Source organism: Lepidochelys olivacea, assembly GCF_965140295.1.
Source record: "Lepidochelys olivacea isolate rLepOli2 genome assembly, chromosome: 15".
Classification (NCBI taxonomy): Eukaryota; Metazoa; Chordata; order Testudines; family Cheloniidae; genus Lepidochelys; species Lepidochelys olivacea.
This window is the reverse complement of record NC_140425.1, coordinates 6942935-6963045: the sequence shown is the minus strand read 5'-3', so window position 1 is coordinate 6963045 and position 20111 is coordinate 6942935. Positions and strand designations below refer to the sequence as shown.

General features: G+C 48.2%; 1 protein-coding gene across 1 annotated transcript in view; it reads left to right on the top strand.

Annotated features, from left to right (window-relative positions):
• The window catches only part of RTN4R (reticulon 4 receptor), a 144320-nt gene extending 127520 nt beyond the window's left edge, over window positions 1-16800 (top strand). The window contains exon 2 of the mRNA XM_084649197.1: window positions 15082-16800. Coding sequence (XP_084505323.1) covers window positions 15082-16511 — 1430 coding nt within the window. The 3' untranslated portion in view covers window positions 16512-16800. The remainder of the gene's footprint in view (window positions 1-15081) is intronic.
• Window positions 16801-20111: the final 3311 nt, after the last annotated feature.

Below are 20111 nucleotides of genomic sequence, written 5' to 3'. Positions count from 1 at the left end.
AAAACAACAGATTTTGAATTTAATTTTTTTTAAATCATTGATTTTTATCCACCCTGGTTGCACACCATAGAACTTGTGTTTACCTTTTTTCCTTAAAAATACCCCCCCTAAGATATTAAATACCAAATATAAAACTTAAAAGAATGTTATTGAGGTTGCAAAGTTGAGCACTCAAAAGGAAGGAAATGCCAGCTTTACAGTTGCCTATTCGTCTTGCGCATTTACATTGTGGACCAATCTTTAATTACATGATCATCTATTATTTTTTCCACAGGATCACGCCTCATTCAGTGCACAAGGTAGATGTACAAGGAGACAGAATTAAGGTTGCGCTGATGGACTGGCATTTCCTAACGTTTCAGTGCTTGACTTTGCAAACCAAATAACATTCTTTTAACATAGTTTTCAAGTATGTCTTCTTTATTAATGTATATTATGGTACCACCAAGGTCCCATTCATAGATTCTAAGGTCAGCGGGGACCACTGTGATTATCTAGTCTGACCTCCTAGATCACGCAGGCCAGAGACTTGCCCCAAAATAATTCCTAGAGCACAGCTTTTAGAAACACTTCCCATCTTGATTTAAAAATTGTTAGCAATGGGGAATCCACCACAACCCTTGGCAAATTAAATTGCTCCAGTTGTTAATTACTCTCTCAGTTAAAAATGTACATCTTATTTTCAGTCTGACTTTCTCTAACTTTAGCTTCCAGCCACTGGATTGGGTTAGAGCTCATTATTAAATATTTGTTCCCCATGTAGATACTTATAGGCTGCAATCAGGCCACCCCTCTTTGTTAAGCTAAATTGTACAGGCTCTCTACACACATGCAGCCCTGAAGGTTGATAGAGATGGAGCTCAAAGGGTTGGCTCAGCATGTAGCACTTAAGTGTGTAGCTAATATGGGGTTATAAGTACCCTAGACACAAATTGGATCTGTTCTCTTCCCACCAGCTGGGGGTGCATGGTTCCCATTAGCAGTCATGGGGGATGCTTCTCCCCCATGGGGGTGTGGTAATAAGGTTGATTCTCCCCGAATGCTCCTATCAGGTTATATGGTACTGTTCCCCACTCCATGTGGATGTAATTTCTGGGCAGTGTAATTACTAGCATGAGACTAGCCCCTCCCCGCCCCAACTTGTACCCCATTAACCTACCAGCACATATTCAACCTAAAACACATAATCCCTGCTCCCCTCAAAATCCTTCCGCCTCAGTCAAAAATAGGGGATAAACTGACATTACTTTGCAAAATGGGCTTAAAAGCCATAGGGTGAATTTCAAACAATAGCAATTTACAGCTGGGAATTAAAGAAAAGGAGTACTTGTGGCACCTTAGAGACTAACCAATTTATTAGAGCATGAGCTTTCGTGAGCTACAGCTCACTTCCTCAGATGCATATTGTGGAAACTGCAGCAGGCTTTATATATACACAGAGAATATGAAACATACCTCCTCCCACCCCACTGTCCTGCTGGTAATAGCTTATCTAAAGTGATCATCAGGTGGGCCATTTCCAGCACAAATCCAGGTTTTCTCACATCCCCCCCACCCCCATACACACACAAGTTTGGGGGTGGGGGGGATGTGAGAAAACCTGGATTTGTGCAGGAAATAGCCCAACTTGATTGTCATGCACATTGTGTAAAGAGTTGTCACTTTGGATGGGCTATCACCAGCAGGGGAGTGAATTTGTGTGGGGGGGTGGAGGGTGAGAAAACCTGGATTTGTGCTGGAAATGGTCCACCTGATGATCACTTTAGATAAGCTATTACCAGCAGGACAGTGGGGTGGGAGGAGGTATTGTTTCATATTCTCTGTGTATATATAAAGCCTGCTGCAGTTTCCACGATATGCATCTGAGGAAGTGAGCTGTAGCTCACGAAAGCTCATGCTCTAATAAATTGGTTAGTCTCTAAGGTGCCACAAGTACTCCTTTTCTTTTTGCGAATACAGACTAACACGGCTGTTACTCTGAAAGCTGGGAATTAAGTCACTCTCCTCACGCCATATGCTATAAACAAAAGTAAAGTGCTGTTTGCATCAGCAAAAGGTTTTGTATTATAAAGTAGCCCCTTTATGTCCACCCAGGAGTGAATTCAAATGATTATTGACCCTCCGCTATAGTAAAGCTGCATTATAATATCTCCAAATCAATAGAGACAAGAGGAAAGCAGGAGGGGAAGGTTCTGGCTTTGCAAACTACAGAAAATTGCATTTTGCTTTGGCATCTTAGAAAGTTTGCAAAGTGTCTATTAGAGGCCCCAGGAGCCTTTTCTTTCTAATTGCTGTGTTTGACAATGCAATCGCACCTGGGACTAGCAGAAAGGCAGCTAATGGACCCACTTTAATTGCTTCCCAGTTCCATGAGTCATAACACTTGTAAGAAGACAAAGGGGAAGTGCTGCAGTTTGACTGGAGGAGGTTTCTGGCTTTAAAGAAAGCTTAGGAGGAACAAATGCAAAACTCCAAGCCAAGCTCTTGGAAGGAGTGAAGGTGCCAGGTGCTGAGTTTTCTTTTTATCTTTTGCTTTTGACTGGAACTGTGTTTTAAACCAGTAAAATTTTAATCATGATCTGGAAGGGAGAAGGGAATAGTCTCTTCTGCAGCTGGAAATCAATCTCACCCTGAGGGTCTTTACCTCCACAGGGATGGGTGGCGATTGAAACAGCGGTAGAGGTGGTGTGCCTGGTCTGGAAGTGGGGCTTTGGCTGGGGCTCTGTGTTGAAGTGCAGTGGTTGATCCTTCTGTAGCAGCTGGGGAGCATGCTGGGTGTGTGGAGGAGTCTGCTGTCTCCTTTCTCCCAATCTGTGGGATGGAATCCAGGGCCATTAGACTGGACGGATATGGGGCCCTGTGGTGAACTGGAACCCACAGCTGGGCTTGCAATGCAGAAATCTGGGAAAACGAGTTCTAAATGTGTCAGTCAGGCACCGCCATAGCTGGGCCCCTGCTCTTCCTCCCCAGGCCCATCCCTTTGGTTACCTGCCTTCTCTTGTTCAGGTGGCAACATCAGGGGCCATGCCCCACCAGTGACCTCTCAGCTGGGTGCTGGCAGGGTCCACCCTGTGGACTCCGACTCCCAGAGTGGTGTAGCCGGCAGTGTCCTGCAGGGTTGCAGGCCCTCTGCATACAGAGAAGGGAATGGGCTGGTTAACAGACACACAGCCAAGGCCTTGCTCCGGTCTGGGGCATGGGCAGGTGTCTGGTTTTCAATCAGAAAGTCCTATTGAAAAGGGGACTTGACCGTATTCAGTCAGATCTACTGACCGGACACCCAAAGTCCAGTTAGCATGGGTGGGGGAGATGGGGAGGTGCCGAGCCGTCACCTGTGCCAGCCCCTACTCAACTGGGGCTGCCTTCTACCTGTGTCAGGCCGGGGAGTGGGGAAAAAGCAGCGACCAAATGCAGGAAGGGGAGAAGAGGAGCGAATTGGGGTGTGGCCTCAGGAGAAGAGGCAGGGCAGGGGCGGGTCCTTGGGGGAAGGGGTGGGGCTGCAGGGGAGGTTCTGGCACTCCTGCTGGAGTATCCGGTTTTTAAATATTACAAAGTTGGCAACCCTATGAGCAGGCTATGACACCAGGCCTCCTTTTAACTCACAGAAGTAAAATCCCCCAAGCACTTGTTCTCTCAGCAACTAACATCACCTAAGGGGCTCAATCCTAAGGGATTCCGAGCACCAACCACTCCCATTGGGGCCTCCAAGAGTTGCAGATGCTCAGCCCTTCCCATGATTGGGCCCCTTTATTCAGGCTCAATTAACCTTGTTCATAGGTTTGAGAGGTTGCAGGCCACTGTCCTGGCTGGTATATGTGACATCCCTGCTGTATCTGTGCTTTGTTCATACAGGCTGAGCTTTGAAGCTCTGATTCTTTCTTCTCTGCTTTTGCTCGGGGTAATCAGAGGCAGCAGGGTGTGAATGGTGATGGACAGAATACAACATGCTGTCCAGGCCACAAAGACACGGCTATTGTTTCCCCAGGCTGGGTCTCCATTATCTGTCAGCTCCCAAGGTGGGGAAACTAGAAAGCAGGGCAGGGAGGAGATGAGAGAAAAAGGAGGAGAGGAAGATGGAGGGAGGGACAGGGAGGGAAAGAAGGAAAGGCAGATGGCGGAGGCCATACATATATACAGACGGAAACACATGCACACACACTGTCCACCTACGCACACACCCCTAGTACACACCCACACACACTGTCTGAAAAAGCTCTTAAAATCCCCCCCAAATCCTCCCCATTCCCTCCTTTCTCAGCCTCTTCGGAAGTGCTACCATCCTGCCTGTTACTCAGGCTGGTAGCCTGGGTGTCATCTTCGACACCGACCTCTGTCTAGCGCCTCCCATCCAGGATATGTCTAAATCTTGCCTGTTCTTGCTGCAGAACAATTGTGAGATTCTGTCCATCCCCACTGCTAAAATCCTCATCCAAACGCTCGTCATCTCACCCCTCCATTACTGCACCGTCCTCCTCTCTGTTCTCGACCAATGCCGTCTTGCCTGACTCACGCCCATTCAGGACATTGCTGCGGTCTCCTAGTTTATTGCTTTGGCCGTGTCAGCTCCCTCCTCTCTGTTGCATCAAATATATGCTGCCTATCTCTACTTTGATTGCCCTTCACAGCCTATCCCCACCTCCCTGTTATTCGCTGTCCAGATGTTGACTCCCACCTCCAAACAGTCAGAGATGTTAGTCTCCATCACCCATTTGCTGCATTTTCAAAGAAGCATCTACATGCTTTCTCTCCGGCGGCCACTCATGTTTGGGAGGAGCTCCCCACAAAGATCCCCAAAGCTACCTCACTGTCCCTCCTTAACACTTGCTTTTGCTGTGATGCCTGCAACAGACTTGTCAAAGGTTAGGCCCCTGGTGTGCAGAGACCACTGCCCATCATGCTGAGCAATTTCCATTGTTTCCTTGTGTTCCCCTGTCTGTCTGTATCCACCTCTTGTTTTAGCCCTGGTCTACACTAGGACTTTAGGTCGAATTTAGCAGCGTTAAATCGATGTAAACCTGAACCCACCCACACGATGAAGCCCTTTATTTTGACTTAAAGGGCTCTTAAAATCAATTTCCGTATTCCACCCCTGACAAGTGGATTAGCGCTTAAATCGGCCTTGCTGGGTCGAATTTGGGGTACTGTGGACACAATTTGACGGTATTGGCCTCCGGGAGCTATCCCAGAGTGCTCCATTGTGACCGCTCTGGACAGCACTCTCAACTCAGATGCACTGGCCAGGTAGACAGGAAAAGAACCGCGAACTTTTGAATCTCATTTCCTGTTTGGCCAGCGTGGCAAGCTGCAGGTGACCATGCAGAGCTCATCAGCAGAGGTGACCATGATGGAGTCCCAGAATCGCAAAAGAGCTCCAGCATGGACCGAACGGGAGGTACGGGATCTGATCGCTGTATGGGGAGAGGAATCCGTGCTACTAGTTTTCGAAATGCCAAAACCTTTGTCAAAATCTCCCAGGGCATGAAGGACAGAGGCTATAACAGGGATCCGAAGCAGTGCCGTGTGAAAATTAAGGAGCTGAGGCAAGCCTACCAGAAAACCAGAGGGGTGAACGGCCACTCCAGGTCAGAGCCCCAAACATGCCGCTTCTATGATGAGCTGCATGCCATTTTAGGGGGTTCAGCCACCACTACCCCAGCCGTGTTGTTTGACTCCTTCAATGGAGATGGAAGCAAAATGGAAGCAGGTTTTGGGGACGAAGAAGATGATGATGATGATGAGGCTGTAGATAGCTCACAGCAAGCAAGTGGAGAAACCGGTTTTCCCGACAGCCAGGAACTGTTTCTCACCCTGGACCTGGAGCCAGTACCCCCCAAACCCACCCAAGGCTGCCTCCTTTACCCGGCAGGCGGAGAAGGGACCTCCAATGAGTGTACCTTTTAAAAGCGTGGTTTAAAAGCAAGCATGTGAAAGGATTAATTTTCCCTGGCATTCGCGGCTCTCCTGGATGTACTCCCAAAGCCTTTGAAAAAGGTTTCTGGGGAGGGCAGCCTTATTGCGTCCTTCATGGTAGGACACTTTACCACTCCAGGCCAGTAACACGTACTCGGGAATCATTGTACAACAAAGCATTGCAGTGTATGTTTGCTGGCGTTCAAACAACATCCGTTCTTTATCTCTCTGTGTTATCCTCAGGAGAGTGAGATATCATTCATGGTCTCCTGGTTGAAATAGGGTGCTTTTCTTCAGGGGACATTCAGAGGAGCCCGTTCCTGCTGAGCTGTTTGCCTGCGGCTGAACAGAAATGTTCCCCGCTGTTAGCCACAGGGAGGGGTGAGGGTTGAGGGGGTAGCCATGTGGTGGGGGGAGGCAAAATGCGACCTGGTAACGAAAGCACTCGTGCTATGTATGTAATGTTAACAGCAAGGTTTACCCTGAAGGACTGTAGCCACTGTTTTATAAAATGTGTCTTTTTAAATACCGCTGTCCCTTTTTTTTTTTCCTCCACCAGCTGCATGTGTTTCAATGATCACAGGATCTTCTCCTTCCCAGAGGCTAGTGAAGATTAGAAAGAAAAAAAAATGCACTCGTGATGAAATGTTCTCTGAGCTCATGCTGTCCTCCCACACTGACAGAGCACAGATGAATGCGTGGAGGCAAATAATGTCAGAGTGCAGGAAAGCACAAAATGACCGGGAGGAGATGTGGCGGGCTGAAGAGAGTAAGTGGCGGGCTGAAGACAGGGCTGAAGCTCAAATGTGCTGGCAGCGTGATGAGAGGAGGCAGGATTCAATGCTGAGGCTGCTGGAGGATCAAACCAGTATGCTCCAGTGTATGGCTGAGCTGCAGCAAAGGCAGCTGGAGCACTGACTGCCACTACAGCCCCTGTGTAACCAACCGCCCTCCTCCCCAAGTTCCATAGCCTCCTCACCCAGACGCCCAAGAACACGGTGGGGGGGCCTCCGGCCAAGCAGCCACTCCACCACAGAGGATTGCCCAAAAAAAAAGAAGGCTGGCATTCAATAAATTTTAAAGTTGTAAACTTTTAAAGTGCTGTGTGGCATTTTCCTTCCCTCCTCCACCACCCCTCCTGGGCTTCCTTGGTAGTCGTCTCCCTATTTGTGTGATGAATGAATAAAGAATGCATGAATGTGAAGCAACAATGACTTTATTGCCTCTGCAAGCGGTGATCGAAGGGAGGAGGGGAGGGTGGTTAGCTTACAGGGAAGTAGAGTGAACCAAGGGGCAGGGGGTTTCATCAAGGAGAAACAAACAGAACTTTCACACCATAGCCTGGCCAGTCATGAAACTGGTTTTCAAAGCTTCTCTGATGCGTACCGCGCCCTCCTGTGCTCTTCTAACCGCCCTGGTGTCTGGCTGCGCGTAACCAGCAGCCAGGTGATTTGCCTCAACCTCCCACCCCACCATAAACGTCTCCCCCTTACTCTCACAGATATTGTGGAGCACACATCAAGCAGTAATAACAGTGGGAATATTGGTTTCGCTGAGGTCTAAGCGAGTCAGTAAACTGCGCCAGCGCACCTTTAAACGTCCAAATGCACATTCTACTACCATTCTGCACTTGCTCAGCCTGTAGTTGAACAGCTCCTGACCACTGTCCAGGCTGCCTGTGTACGGCTTCATGAGCCATGGCATTAAGGGGTAGGCTGGGTCCCCAAGGATAACTGTAGGCATTTCAACGTCCCCAACAGTTATTTTCTGGTCTGGGAATAAAGTCCCTTCCTGCAGCTTTTGAAACAGACCAGAGTTCCTGAAGATGCAAGCGTTATGTACCTTTCCCGGCCATCCCACATTGATGTTGGTGAAACGTCCCTTGCGATCCACCAGAGCTTGCAGCACAATTGAAAAGTATCCCTTGCGGTTTATGTACTCGCCGGCTTGGTGCTCCGGTGCCAAAATAGGAATATGGCTTCCGTCTATGGCCCCACCACAGTTAGGGAATCCCATTGCAGCAAAGCCATCCACTATGATCTGCACATTTCCCAGGGTCACTACCCTTGATATCAGCAGATCTTTGATTGCATGGGCTACCTGCATCACAGCAGCCCCCATAGTAGATTTGCCCACTCCAAATTGATTCCCAACTGACCGGTAGCTATCTGGCGTTGCAAGCTTCCACAGGGCTATCGCCACTTGCTTCTCAACTGTAAGGGCTGCTCTGATCTTGGTATTCATGCGCTTCAGGGCAGGAGAAAACAAGTCACAAAGTTCCATGAAAGTGCCCTTACGCATGTGAAAGTTTCGCAGCCACTGGAAATCATCCCAGACCTGCAACACTATGCGGTCCCACCAGTCTGTGCTTGTTTCCCGAGCCCAGAATCGGCATTCCACAGCATGAACCTGCCTCATTAGCACCATGATGCATGCATTGGCAGGTCCCATGCTTTCAGAGAAATCTGTGTCCATGTCCTGATCACTCACGCGACCGCGCTGACGTCGCCTCCTCGCCCGATATTGCTCTGCCAGGTTCTGGTGCTGCATATACTGCTGGATAATGCGTGTGGTGTGTTTAATGTGCTCCTAATTGCCAAAGTGAGTTGAGCGGCCTCCATGCTTGCCTTGGTATGGCGTTCGCACAGAAAAAAGGCTTGGAATGATTGTCTGCCGTTGCTCTGACGGAGGGAGGGGCGACTGATGACATGGCTTACAGGGTTGGCTTCAGGGAGCTAAAATCAACAAAGGGGGTGGCTTTACATCAAGGAGTATTTCAGGCAGGACTTCACGGAGGGTTCCAATAAGAAATGGTGCACCTAAGTTATTGTTCTTATTGGAACAAGGAGGTTAGTCTGGCCTCTGATTGATACATGGCTAGATTTACCTCGCTGCACCTTCTCTGTGAGTGACTGCAGTGTGACCTAGAGGAATGAGTCCCCTAGACGGGGGAAGGGGGGGAAACAAATGAGTACAAAACAAATCTGGTCTATTTCTTGTTTTGATCCACTCCATCTATCTTTTACATCTTTGGCTGGCAGCAGACAGTGCAGAAGGACTGCATGCCATCCACATCTCATGGCTGCCTGGCAGAAGATGATGCAATAGGACTGCTAGCAATCCGTATCGCCTGCCTGCTCACCATAAGACAGTTCAATAGGACTGACTGCAGGACTAAAGAGAATGACCTGGTCAAGTCACTCCAAATTTAGTCCCTGCGCCCATGTCTGCCCAGGCGCTCCCGGCCAACGTGGCCAGGAGCACCTCAGACAAAACGATGACGGCTACCAGTCATACTGTACCGTCTGCTGCCACAAGGCAAGGGGTTGATGCTGCTGTGTAGCAATGCAGTACCACGTCTGCCAGCACCCAGGAGACATAGGGTGACGGTTACCTGAGCAGGCTCCATGCTTGCCGTGGTATGGCGTCTGCACAGGTAACTCAGGAAAAAAGGCGCGAAATGATTGTCTGCCCTTGCTTTCATGGAGGGAGGGAGGGAATGGGGGCCTGACAATATGTACCCAGAATCACCCGCAACAATGTTTTAGCCCCATCAGGCATTGGGATCTCAACCCAGAATTCCAATGGGCAGCGGAGACTGCGGGAACTGTGGGATAGCTACCCACAGTGCAACGCTCCAGAAGTCGACGCTTGCCTCGGTACTGTGGAAGCGTTCCGCCGAGTGAATGCACTTAATGCACTTAGAGCATTTTCTGTGGGGACACACACACTCGAATATATAAAACCAATTTCTAAAAAACCGACTTCTATAAATTCGACCTAATTCCGTAGTGTAGACATACCCTTAGACTGTTAGCTCCTTGGGGCAGCGACTGTCTTTCTATTCTGTTTGTACAGTGCCCGACACAGTGGGGCCTAGGTCATGACTGTGCTCCAAGGGGCTACCTCAGTACAAATACTACTGCTACTACTAAACATAGCACACTTGCCAACACACACTCACAAACACGCCCACCTACTACACACACATGCACACTGACAAATGCGCAAACACAAACGCTCTATCCTACACACAGAAAAACACACATACCTCTTACATACTATCATGCACAGGTACATTCAGAAACACACACCCCACATGACATACACCTGGAAACACACTAGCCTACACACTTGCACACAGCTGCATTGTCCGGCCCCAGCTTTCAAAAATAATGAGTCAGGTTCCAAAAATCATAAGATTTAAAACTAAATAATCCCCGTTCTGTCGATTTGCCTTCTGAGCATCTAGGGGCCATGTTTCCCTAGTTTTCTTCTCAGCCAAAAGGGCTAGAAACTTTTTTTTTAAACTTACTTTTTTTTAGTGGAAACACAAGATCTCACCTCAGTCCAAGAGCTGGGGCTTTAAGGAAGAAATCAAATATTGCGAGGCGTGTGATCAGATCACAAATGGTGGCAGAGACAAACATCCACACGCTTCCTACACATGTCGTCCACCCACAATCACACACAAATCCCCACACACCTACTACCCACACACAATCAAAAACACGCACATGTCTTTTAAACAGATCCCGGCTCCATGTTCCAGCTCCCAGTCAAAGCCCCGCCCATAGGCTGGGACACTGGGAGGGGGCTGTTTTTTCCAGAGGAAATGCCATGGCAGCGGGGGCAGAGGGGATGACATGCAGAGACAAAGGCGCATCTTAGGGGAGCTCCTGGTCTTCCTGGGGTGGATCGTCCCTGGGACCTGGGCTGGGGTGGCAAGTGCAGTGCACGTTCAAGGACTGACATAGCTGCTCTTCCCTCAGAGTGGGGGCTGGGAGGAGAGCGAGTGCCCCTGCCCCACTGAACCAGGGTTGCCAGCCCTCCAGGGCTGTCCTGGAGTCTCCAGGAATTAAAGCTGAATCTTTAATTAAAGATGATGTCATGGGTCAAAGCCTCCAGGAATACGGCCAACCAAAATTGGCAGCCCTACGCTGAACTCTTCCATTGCTGGGGGCTGCAGCACTGGCGTGGACCTCAGCAGCCTATCCTGGGTCCCTCTCTGATGGCTGGGGAAGACGGTCAGGCTCCTGGTGACCGGCGCAGCTAAGTGTCAATGAGCCCTGTGAGCACAGGGCCCAGCCCAACAAAGGGAAACAAATTGGAAGCGAGAAAAGGCTTGGGAGACCATTGACAGGAGCTGTCTGTGGTGAAATGAGCTTATCTGAGCCACTTGCTAGCACCGAGCTCACTAATTAAAAGCCAGAGCAGCAGAGAGGCTTGTGCCGCCTGGAATTACTTCCCGTCTGCTGCTTCTCTAGCAGCCAGGAATCAGAGCCACTGACAGGCTGCCAGCAGCAGAAGCAAGACCTGTCACCTTCCTTCTGCTCCTGTGGGCTGGGAAGAAACACTGCCACACCTCTGGCTCCGTAGGCCAAGAGATTGGGGCTAGGCCAGGGCAGACAGCCAGCAGCTGTGTCCACCACCAGGGACCTGCGGGGCCCTCACTGCACAACGGTACAAAACACCTGAATGGACAGTACTGAAAGCAGGTGATATAGCTCTAAGGATGGGGATGGGGATGCGGGGGGGCCGGGCGTATATTGACATGCCATCCCGATCCCTTGTGCGCAGGAGGAGGGGTATATTCACAAGCATTCCCGTCCCGTCCCCTGTCTAAAATCTGCCGTCTGCATTGGTTACATTGTGCCTCCCTCCCATACTGGCAGGGCACCTGTGATGCATCCAGGGAGACGTTCGATTTGCTCCCAGGTAGGTTTTTAGGCCCTGCACTATTGTAAATGCCGGTGAGGAAGAGCTGGAAGCAGCCCTGATTTCCCAGGCAATACATATAGCTGGATGCTGTGTTACAATGGAGCGGATGCTGTTGTGGTGCTGACTGAATTCCACCACTCGAGCGCCATCCCTGACCCCCTGATGCTATGAATCACGATGCTGAAGAAACCTCCAGAAAAACATATGTCCTTTCCTGCAATTTTTCTTTCTTAGCGGGAGAGGAATCGTGCTGGCCAGAGAGATGCCGGGATTGTTTTAATTTCCCAGGAGGCTCCTCCTGGTGTGACACCTCCCCGGCAGGAGACTTCAGTTGCCTTGTGTTACTTTACTCCATACAATGGGAAAGGATGTGTCAAAACATGACAAGCCAGCCAGAATGTGTCATAATACTGAGCTCAACATGCAACCTTCCAGGGAGGCACAGCAGATAATAATATCAGACTCATATTATCCCAATGTGCTGGGTCGGTGTCATCTCCCAAGTGAAATATGATGTATAGGAATCTCATGTCTGTGTGGGAATATTGGATCAGCTACCGATTTATTAGCTGTGCCGAGTGAATTCTTATGACAGGAGTAAAGCATGTGTCTTGGTTTCCAGCCTTTTATCACGTGAAAGAGACTCTTCCCCCTCAGCCACTTTGATACCTTTGTCGTTGCTTCAGTAAACAGTTTGGTGGAATTTCCATATGATTTATGCTCTTATCATCTGAGTTTGAAGTTGCTACTTAGACTCAGAGATGAGGAGATTGCATTAGATACAGTATCAGCTTTCAGGCTTGCCTGTGAAATGCATTCCGCCATTCGAGAGCGGTGTTTTGATTCCACTGCACATATGTTGGCTGGAACTACCAGGACTCTCTCTGTGTCTTGCTAATTTGTCCAGTTTTGTGTCAGTGTCTTGGTCTGCCCGACTCTCTGATCTCTACTCTCAAGCTACTACTTTAAATTTAGCTATAAAGAGGCATTAAAATGCATGACCAACATTTCCGGTTTCGTCACAAAGACCAAACCTGCCCTAGAAACGAACATAGAAAGATGCTCTTTGTCCCTTCGCTCCAGATGCTGTGATGAGCTGGAAAGGAGACACGTGACACAGAAAGGAACACGATCACGTGGCCCAAATGGCACGGGGCATTTCACAAAGGGGCATGTGCTGCTTTTAGATCATGGCTCAGCAGATTAGTTAGAGGGACCACCTTCATTCCATGGCAGCGAATTACTAGGAGGGCCCTGTTAAAAATGCCTTCCCCGGTTCCTCAGGCTAGTCTCAGCCTGTAGTTCTCGCTAGTGTAATGGGCCCAGGGTAAGATGCATCTTTTGCTGTGAGCGGTGGTGCACTGCAATGTCTCCCTGTGGGTTTCTGGGTTACGGAGAGAGGAGAACTCACTGGATCTGTTGCCTGTAGTGTGCCTCGTTTCACTACCAGGCATGCACCCGGTACCAGGTTTAAAATGGCGCCATGGTGCCGGCCCCACACTCAGAAAGGGCCCTGGTGCCGGACCATGGCACTGCCCCTTCCCCCCTCCACTTGTGCTCTGCCATAAGGCCCTGCCCCCACTTGGCCCCTTCCCCCTGAGGCCCTGCCCATCTCTTGCTCCTCTCCACCCTCTCACCCCCTGCTTGCTCCTCTCTGCTCCCTCCCTCTGTGCAAGTGGCAAGGCAGGGCCTTGTGGGGAAGATGCCAAGCAGGAGACAGGCTTTGGGGGGGGCAAAGGAGGGGCCACGGTCCAGGTGCCAGGGCTCATGAAAGATTAATCTGATCATGCATGCACCTCAAAAGTCACCCAGCTTGCATTGTGAGTTTTTTGCTAATGCGTATTTGGGGCTGGGCCCTGTGAGAGCTGACTGCTCTCAGCTCTCACCAGTTTCAGTGAGAGTTGAAAGCACACAAGCCCAGATCCTTAAAGGTATTTAGGCATGTAACTCCCATTTGAGGGTCTGGGCCCCAGCACCTTGTGGGGCTGGGCTCTGGGAAGGAGTGGGGCTGAGATTCAGCATGCAAATGTGTTGCCATTTCACACTCATTGCATGCAAAGCACAAATGAAAGATTCTCCTGTGATGGGTTTCAGAGTAACAGCCGTGTTAGTCTGTATTCGCAAAAAGAAAAGGAGTACTTGTGGCACCTTAGAGACTAACCAATTTATTTGAGCATAAGCTTTCGTCCAATGAAGTGAGCTGTAGCTCACAAAAGCTTATGCTCAAATAAATTGGTTAGTCTCTAAGGTGCCACAAGTACTCCTTTTCTCCTGTGATGCAAACTCTCAGGGGTCCTTGAATCTGGCTGGGCACAACCTCCCCCCAGCACAGTGTCACCCTCTGGCAAAAATAAGCCATACCCCGCTGCTCTTTCAGAGGTACTCCATGGACTTTCTTGGAGAAAAGGGAAGGCCAAGGTATGAGATCACACAGCACTTGGCTGCAAAATGGTCAGTATTAGAAGAGGCAGAAATGAAGCCCAATGCCCTAGTGTCTCTCTATAAACATGCTTGGCTTGTCAGTTCTTCTGAGAGTCGGATGCAATCATTTCCTGCAGAACAAAGGGGTTAGTGCAGAGAGACAGCTGATGGAAAGGCACAAGAAGAGATGCTAGTTCACATTTCTGTACGTTCATGTACCTGCTTGGGGGGGCTGGGGGAGGGCTGGGATAGCAGAGGGTGCAGCATGGCTTGTGGTGTGCCAGACTAAGAGGAACTAAAAGGGTAACACCGGCACAATGCAACCCATGCCTGCCTACTGCACCCTCTGCCATCCCAGCCCTGGGCCACTCTTGAGCAGAGGGCTTGTCTTCATGTACAGCAATGCAGCCAGCATAGTGCTATCCCACCAATATAACACTGTCTACACGGGAGTTAGGTTAGTGTAACTACATCACTCAGGGGTGTGGATTTGTCACCCTCTTGAGCGTCGTCGTTATACCGATATAGGGCTGTAGCGTAGACCTGGTCCTAGTGTTGAATAGTGCTTAATGGGGCAGTGATTCTGCCATGGAAAGAAATGCCCCAAGGGAGTAAGGCTATTTACTACTTTGGGGTAGGGACTGTCTCTGTGTTAGGACATTTATCCAGAACCTCCCTCCACTTCCTGATCGTCACAACACACAATGCAATACCACACTATGCAGAAATGATATGAACACTAATTTCCACTTGTGGCCTAACTCTGAGGCCTCCCAAATGTGAAAGACTGATGCAGTATTCAGACTCTCTCTCCACGCGTACATTGATTTTAACTATTGTGTTGAGTGGCAGAAGAGTTTTAATTCTTTATTGTAATTGTTTGGCTGCCTGGCACACACTGCTTGCGAATACCACGTGGTTAATGCAATGCACTTGCAAAGGTGAATTTCAGCCTAATACATGAGTTGCAGAGAAAAATGCTCTCCTGTAACTGACTCTAATTTACTTTCTATTTTTGTTGTCCTTTAGGAAGCAAACTGCTGATTTTGGTGCTTTGCTTGAACATCCAGTTGGAAGTGGAATCTTGCCCTGGGGCGTGTGTATGCTACAGTGAACCCAAGATCACAATAAGCTGTCAGCAGCAGGGACTGACAGTAATCCCCACTGAGATCCCCATTCAGACCCAACGCATCTTCCTGCACAACAACAAGATAACCCTGGTGAGGTCCACCAGCTTCAGTTCCTGCCGCAACATGACTATCCTTTGGATCCATTCCAACAACATCAGCCTCATCGAGTCCAGGGCATTTTATGGGCTTGACAAACTAGAGGAATTAGACCTCAGTGACAATGTGAACTTGAAGTTCATCAATCCCACCACTTTCCAGGGTCTCATTCACCTTCACACCTTACACCTGGATCGCTGTGGGCTCCTGGAGCTATCCACAGGGCTTTTCCGAGGGTTGTTCTCCTTGCAGCATCTCTACCTTCAGGATAATAACCTGCAGAACCTGCTGGATGACACTTTCCTAGATCTTGCAAATCTCACCTATCTGTTTTTGCATGGTAATAAAATTAAGAGTTTATCAGAGAATGTCTTTCGTGGGCTGATCAACCTGGATCGGCTCCTGTTGCACCAGAACAGAGTCAGCCTGGTTCACCGCAGGTCTTTTCATGACCTTGGGAAAGTGATGACCTTGTATCTGTTCAATAACAACTTGACGGTGCTCTCTGGAGAAACAATGGCTCCCTTAGTGTCCCTCCAATACCTTCGTTTAAATGGCAACCAGTGGATCTGTGACTGTCAGGCTCAGTCCCTCTGGAATTGGTTTAAACAGTTTAAAGGATCTTCATCAGAGCTGGAGTGCCATCTGCCCGCTAACTTGGCAGGGAGAGACCTCAAAAGACTGCAGAGCAGCGACTTGGAAGGATGTGTCGACTCTTTCAATCAGATAAGAACAAGTGTTTTTAGTACTAAGACCAGATCTGGCAAACTGCCAACCACCGACTCCCCACTAAATTCCCGGGACGGCTCCCAGAAGTGCTGCCAACCGGAAACTGATAAATCCTTTATTTATGAAGCCAAGGGTAAGGCAGGTCCATCTTCACACAGCAGCCGGCCGTCCCCCAACAACCCTTTCAAAGATAAGGAGAACATGTCCAAAATAAAGTACATCGAAACGGACCCTTCCAAAAATGGAAGCAACAAGCAGATAAACGACTCCCCTTTTGGGACCTTCCCCAGCGTTGTAGACCCTCCATTGACCAAGTTGAAACCAGAATTCCTAGCTCCCATTCAACCCTCCACAGTCCCAACCAAAAAGAGGCAGGGGTGCTCTAAAAAAAACAAGTCGAAGGCCCAGTGCCGCCTCACCCAGCAAGGAAACAGCTCTACATTACATTCAAGCCTGAGTCTTTTGCTTCCCCTCTTGGTGTGGAGCTTACTGTTGCTCTGCTAAAAGCAACTCTTTCCCTTGGTCAATGACACATTAACACCAGAATTTTGCTGACCTCCATAAATGTTGCAAGAGTGAAGCAAACTGCTATACACCCCGAGAAAGCTTTGTTACACAAAAGTTAACTGGATGCCTTTATAAAAAAAAAAAAAAAAAAAGACAAAACCAAGATGTACATAATTTATTTGTCCTGAAACCTGTGAGTTATTATACCTTTTGGTCTTTGAAACTGCACTTACTCACATAAAGAAAAGGAGGACTTGTGGCACCTTAGAGACTAACCAATTTATTAGAGCATAAGCTTTCGTGAGCTACAGCTCACTTCCTCAGATGCATATCGTGGAAACTGCAGCAGGCTTTATATATACACAGAGAATATGAAACAATACCTATTCCCACCCCACTGTCCTGCTGGTAATAGCTTATCTAAAGTGATTTCCAGCACAAATCCAGGTTTTCTCACCCTCCAGCCCCCCACACAAATTCACTCTCCTGCTGGTGATAGCCCATCCAAAGTGACAACTCTTTACACAATGTGCATGACAATCAAGCTGGGCTATTTCCTGCATAAATCCAGGTTCTCACATCCCCCCCCACGTGTGTATGGGGGTGGGGGGGGGTGTGAGAACCTGGATTTATGCAGGAAATAGCCCAGCTTGATTGTCATGCACATTGTGTAAAGAGTTGTCACTTTGGATGGGCTATCACCAGCAGGAGAGTGAATTTGTGTGGGGGGCTGGAGGGTGAGAAAACCTGGATTTGTGCTGGAAATCACTTTAGATAAGCTATTACCAGCAGGACAGTGGGGTGGGAATAGGTATTGTTTCATATTCTCTGTGTATATATAAAGCCTGCTGCAGTTTCCACGATATGCATCTGAGGAAGTGAGCTGTAGCTCACGAAAGCTTATGCTCTAATAAATTGGTTAGTCTCTAAGGTGCCACAAGTCCTCCTTTTCTTTTTGCGAATACAGACTAACACGGCTGTTACTCTGAAACCTTACTCACATAGTAGCTTTTGCTAAAGCAGATGGTAAAGAAATATAATTTACACACACACATACACACACACACAAAACAAAACAAAACAAAAGAGTATGTAAGAAAATGCTCCTGAAAGAATGTTTAAAATTTGTTTGTAACTTGAACTCATACTGAACGGCATTGCAAGTTCCCATTTGCAGAGGTGATGCATTTGATGCTACTTTACTCCTATGTTTATGAATATTGCAGTTTTACTGTGTTCATTTCCGTCATGCCATGTTTATGGGCAGCATTTGTTGAAGAATGCTGCCTTTTCCTTCACTGAGATTGCAGTATATATAGATATGCATTTTATTTTACTTGTGTACAAGTATACAAAAAATATAAAATAAAGATTTCTTTTTCCTAAGCTGTCGTCATCCACAAGAGGTGAAGCATGCTGGTTAACTGAAAAGCTTGGAAAATAAAAGGGGCTCAGATCTTCCCATTTAACTCTCAGGCCTGGGAGGTAGCGTCCAATATCTAATGTGAAGTCAATAAATGAGATGTACTTTGCACCATTATGCAGTCTTTAATTGGCATCAACAAAGGATTTCCTTGAATTAAACATGCTGAGCTAATGCTCCAGCTTCCCTTCCCACCTGTCCTACAGCTTCCCCCAACATCTCATGCATATTTCAAGATGCTCAGAATAGCTGAAAATATTAACCCAGCCCCCTCCAAGCCAAATGTTCCAAACTCTTTGGTGTAGGAATGGTGACTAAGCAATCCTGAGTGCTCACAGGAGTCACAAGGTGCATTTTTCTTTAGGCCTGTACAAATTACTGAATCCAACCCTGTGATTAAGGAATCTGCCTGCTAATACTCGGGAAGTGTTTCCAGAGCAATGCTGTGTTCACATTTGGGTGTGTCAACCAGGAAACATAGCCCCAGACAGGCTGTTGCTAGGCAATAAACATGGCCTTGTGGCCAAGCAATGGCTAGGTATCAAGGAGATCTGGGTGGCCTGCCCAGGAGGTCTGGTGGAATTCACTTCATTAGCCCTGCAGCTCACTTTCCCATCTGTACAATGGGGATAATGCACCCTTGTGTTATGAAGATAAATACATTGCTGTCTGTGAGGTGCTCAGATACCATGGTGATGGGCCCATAAAGTACCTTGGATAGAAATCCGTATGTTTCTTTTGTATTAAAAACAGACCTGTCTCTTGTATCCCAGGTTATTCCAGAGCTGTGGGGGAAATCATTAGAAGATGGATTGCTTTTCCCCATAAAGTGGCTAGGTTTCCTCTGTGATCTGTAACTTCCTCAGTGAGAGGGTGAAGTCATTTGTATATTTGCACCTAAGCCTGATTTGTAACATGCAGGTGGCACGTAATGACTTGACCTTTGCCTCTTTATTCTGTGCGAGTCATAGGGCCTTCACCACTGCCTTCCATTTTTGGCAGTCCCTTGCTGCAGTCTTAGCTTCTTCCCATGTAATTCTGATAGCTTTCAGTTCTGCTTTGGTTACGTGTTTTCCATCATCTTTGGTCTGCCCCACTGCCCTTGTCCTGGAGATTACAGGCCTAGGCCTGCTGAGAAAACCAAAAGCAAAAGGAATCAACGCACCAGAACCACCCATAACATTTTTCTGGGCTTGACAGAGAAGAGGTCTGACACTTCACATACCTTGGCAGCACCGTAAGCAAAGCAGGTGGGACAGGCAAAGACACGAAAGCCAGACTAGCGAAAGCCAGACATGCCTTTGTAACCCTAAAGCCGAGCCGGAGTAACAGAAACCTGGCCCTCTGAAGTAAACTTTGAATATTTAACACCATTGTAAAATCTGTCTTACCATATGGTACTGAAACTTGGAGACTTATTAAAATCTTACTAACTAAACTTCAAATTTTTAGAAGCAGCTCCCTTAGACAAATCCTCAACATCAGAGGTCCAGAAAAAATTCACAGATGAAGAGCTATGGAGGAGGATGAAATGGAAATGGATAGGACAGAAAATTATGGAATGAACTGAAGCTAGCTAGCTGACACATGGAGGAAAGAACCAAATACTATAACAAGACAGGTACTGGCATGCAAAACTTTGGTCTAATTCTGGCTCAGATACCATGGCGATGGGTTGGGTTTGGTGCAGGGCTGGCTGGATGGGTGGCATTGGTGGTCTGTGAAATACAGGAGATCAGGTTCGATGACAGGGTGGTCCCTTCTGACCTTAAAATCTATTACTCCATTGTTAGACTCTGAGCAGGTGGGTTTCACAGACAAATATTTGCCATAGTAGAGCAAAAATGTCTGCACTGATGCACCAACGACATCCAAGTTCAAAACACACTCCACTCTGGATCCACATCTAAACCTCTTGAGTGGCCTGTGTCTCTGAACTGGGCCAAAACTGAATCCCACATCTGACCCCCCTGAATGTCAAGGTCATGCCAATCCAGCCCCGATCCCTGGCACACCCCAAGAGGCAGAAGTCCTAAGCCTGGCACCTCCTGTGGGGCTGAAGCCCTGGGGCTCCAGGAAATATTCGGTGAGAATTTAAGCCCTGTCTATGGCCTGCAGTGGAGTGGGCTGAGAGAAGCTTTGGGAGAACAATGCTGAAAAGGGGGGAAAAATAT